Source organism: Rhea americana, unplaced genomic scaffold (genome assembly GCF_003343005.1).
Source record: "Rhea americana isolate MKP2758 unplaced genomic scaffold, rheAme1 scaffold_130, whole genome shotgun sequence".
NCBI classification, from domain to species: domain Eukaryota; kingdom Metazoa; phylum Chordata; class Aves; order Rheiformes; family Rheidae; genus Rhea; species Rhea americana.
In genome coordinates, this window is record NW_028185373.1 from 244,044 (window position 1) to 247,581 (window position 3,538).

The following is a 3,538-nucleotide window of genomic DNA, read 5'->3' on the forward strand; positions in this document are numbered from 1 at the left end:
GACCATGCCTTGATASAGGAGATGAAGAGGATGACCTTTCAGGCCCTTCCGGTTGCCTTGCTTCTGCCCCTGCCCTGAAATAGTTTCCTTGTTGAGGAAGGAAGCCATTAAAGAGAGAAAGAGAGAAATGAATATTTATCTGATGAATGTCCCTGTTTTTTATACTTTTCTAGGAAAACCCCAAATAAGGAAGGAAGAAGTACAAGAGACAGGAAAAAAAAAAAAAAAAAAAAGATGTTGATGCTGTCTAACAACACAGCACTGAATTCATTCCTCTCCAAGCTGTTTCAAGTCTACCTGGAGCGGACAAACAGCTCTGCACCTTCTCAGGTCCCTTCTCAGGTCCAAAGTGCTGGTGGCAGCCTGGAAATCGTCTATGTGCTGCTGCTGATCGGCCTCTTTGGCTTCTTCACGGTGGGAGTCATGGTGACCAACATCCGTGCCAGGAAGCTGGAGGACTCCCATGACCCCTACAACATGTACATTGCCTCAGACATCTGGTCCAAGGAGGATAGGGCATATTTTCAGGCCAAGCTCATCGAAAATTACAAATTGTGCTGTGTCTTTGAAAACCCACTGGCTGTTGAGCAGCCAAACACACAGATTCCTGAGGTGAAGTCCTCCTAGCAAAATGGGAGAAAGGATGAACTTTACAGAGGGACAACCTGAACATCACCTGGTGTGAACGAGGTTAGCTTTTTGCCTGGCCTGCCCATGCAGAGCCACCYGCACTGGCCTCAACCAGCCTGAAAAATTGTGAATTAACGGTGAAGCTGACAGGTTTGCGATGATCATGCTGTTGCAAAAGTGCCTGATCACAAGTCCCTTGTTGCTGCCACCCTAAGATCAAGAGGGTGCCAACACCATCAAAGGAAGCATCGTGGATTCATCAGCTTCACCCAGGGAAAAATGCACATTTTGGCAAATGTTGCCAGTGTAAATGCTTGCAGCAGTCACTGTAATTAAAACCAAGATGGATCAGGCATAKGATAGAAATATTAACAGTCAAGGACAGTTTACGCAATGCTATTTTCAAGTAAGACCAGCTTCTTCAAAGAAAAAGTAGCTGAAATATTTCATTTGTATTTTTTCCAGTATAAAATAATCATTTTATAGAATGTGCAATGTTGTAGACAACCTATTTCTTTCCAAATCATTCACTTTCTTGAGATAAAATTTTAGAAAGAGGTTTCTATTTCTCACTGAAAAGAATTTMTRTGAAAAAATGCAAACTTTTGAGGGAAATTTTTTAGTGACCGACCCTAATTTCCGGCAGGTCCCACAGACCAGCCTTGCTGACTGCTTTTACTGTTCCTTCTCAAGAATCAAGTCTTAAACTGTCAGTGTTAATCACCCTTGTGCAAAGACTCAGGCACATAGGGTCTATGCCATGCAAGTGTGTAATATTTTGAGAGTTTAGATCCCATTTAATTGTCATGCCAGCCTTGGTTGGGAAGTGGATTTGCACGCTGATGAGTTGTCTCATAAAATGTCTGATATTTAATCACTGATTCAGCTTATGTCTGTGCTTGATTACACCCATGAGCAGTTCCTTCAGCTCCCAGGAGTGGCCTCACTCAGTATGGTTCTTTATTACAGTGTCCAAAGAGAGGTCCATGCCAGTAACATTTTCCTGTCCTTGGCCTCCTGATGATCTCCTTCTATGGGCCATCTCTGCTGAGCTCTTGGGGGAAAGACAACAGCCAGACTTGGCTTCTGTGGCAAAAAGTATCAGCTGTCTGTGTTAATACAGAAAAATACAGCTCCCTTGGACATTGCGTTACTCAAAACAGCAACCTAGCCAGCTTGAGGCCTGTTTTCTTGTTTGGGATCAAAGCAGCAATTGTCTGGGCAGAAGGGGATTTTCATTTCTACTCTGCAGATAGATGTGCCATTTTTAGCTGTTGGATAGTAAAGAGAAGTGGGAAAAGCTTGTAAGAAAGCCATGCAGAGCAGCTGCTTCAAAGGCAAAGCGAGGGTAGAGCGGGGACAGATAGCTACCCAAGTGTCTGAACAGGCAAGGGATATGAGTCACAGCATATTCTCTTCCTTGCACAGGTACTTCATTAGCATTGCACTTTTATTAAAGCAGTCATAGTGTTCCCAGAATACTTGAACTTATTACAATTAAAAAACAGGATAGTTTTCAAAGCTATTTATATGGCACCTACCATTAAGCTGAGGGCAACGTATGTGTTTTGAGTGTCCTGACCAGCTTGGAAAATCCACATTGGTTTAATTATTGGAGTCATTTTTTTTCCTCTAAAGGAATGTAAATCAAAGCCAGTCTTTGGAAAAGGTTGACTTCCCATCTTGGGCACTGGTCTTCTGTGTTCTCACTGTGTAGTCCGTTTGTTACTTGTATTTGAATACAAATAATCTTACTTTCTGGTTCTCCAGAGTCAGGCCTGTGCAACATTACTAAGAATATTTAAACTTACATTAAAAAAYAGTATTTAATTAAATTAAAATCTTTAAACATTAAGCTTGACAAAACAGCTCCCTCCTGCAGCTCCCCCTCCATACCATGTATTTTGGGGTATTTTGGTTCTGGGCACTGGCTGGCTACCTTGTTTTAATACCTGTAGTGTAATTATTTGTGACAGGGGTGATTGTCAGCATTAGTTAACTTCCCTTTTTTTTTCTTTTGAGCTCTGCCTTTTTATTTATTTAAAAAAGAGGGAAACACTGTCATAATGCTTTCCTGTGTAGCCAGAGTATAAATCACCTTTTGACGACAGTTGTAGACTCCCACCATGGAACATATTACCTTTAATCTCATAGTTCTCCTTTTTCCTTTATTTTTTTCAGTTGTATAAAACTAATAAAATATTAATTATACCCTGTGCTTGTGGACTCAGATGTTTTTCCTCAGAGCTGTTTCCCAGGCTCACAGAAAAAAAGAAATAGTTCACCCTATTAACCAGGGTTGAAACTGGGTGGTGGGATGTCACTCAGCACACCTAGATCTAAAGAAACATCAAAATATCCGGGGCTCAGAGGGGCAGACCTGCCCCTGGCGTGCCCCCATCTAGGTGCGCACCCCAGGGACAATATYGGGCAAAAGGGGACAGAGGAGTCATGGGGCAGGAGCTCCTGGCAAGGGAKTGAGGTCCTGGGCCACATGGGACCTGCTGCTCTGCACAAGGTGCCGCTCAGGAGGCTAGCCTGGCTGGAGCTGGATGGGATGCTCTGTTGTCCCAGGATTTTTAAGGCTAGAACCATTTTAATCACCAGATTAACATATGTGCCATCAGATCACAGGGCTCAGGTCAACCAGGCTGGCCTGTTTGTGTGCACTCCTTCAAAAAGGCTCTGAAATCCCTTTCTATATAGCTCTGGATTGTACAATAACAGTTCTGGAGCCATAATGCGTGTGTCAGGCTGCTGCCTGCATTGCAAAGCGTCCTCCAGGGCTTGTAAACACAATCCCAGCTTCCTCTGTCATTACAACTTACTAATACCGGATGGCTGAAACAAGACCCACCTCAGACTGTACTGGAGAGGAGAAAGAGTGTTGGCTGGCCAAGGTGTGCCT

General features: G+C 43.3%; 1 protein-coding gene across 1 annotated transcript; it reads left to right on the forward strand.

Annotated features, from left to right (window-relative positions):
• Window positions 1-234: 234 nt before the first annotated feature.
• KCNE1 (potassium voltage-gated channel subfamily E regulatory subunit 1) lies at window positions 235-811 on the forward strand. The gene has a single exon (XM_085297726.1). The coding sequence runs from the start codon at window positions 235-237 to the stop codon at window positions 625-627; it is 393 nt and encodes a 130-aa protein (XP_085153852.1). The 3' UTR covers window positions 628-811.
• The last annotated feature ends 2,727 nt before the right edge of the window (window positions 812-3,538 follow it).

What these genes read in the sequence shown, in the direction of transcription:
- KCNE1 (XM_085297726.1), top strand. Translation starts at nt 235, where the DNA reads ATGTTGATGCTGTCTAACAACACAGCACTGAATTCATTCCTCTCCAAG.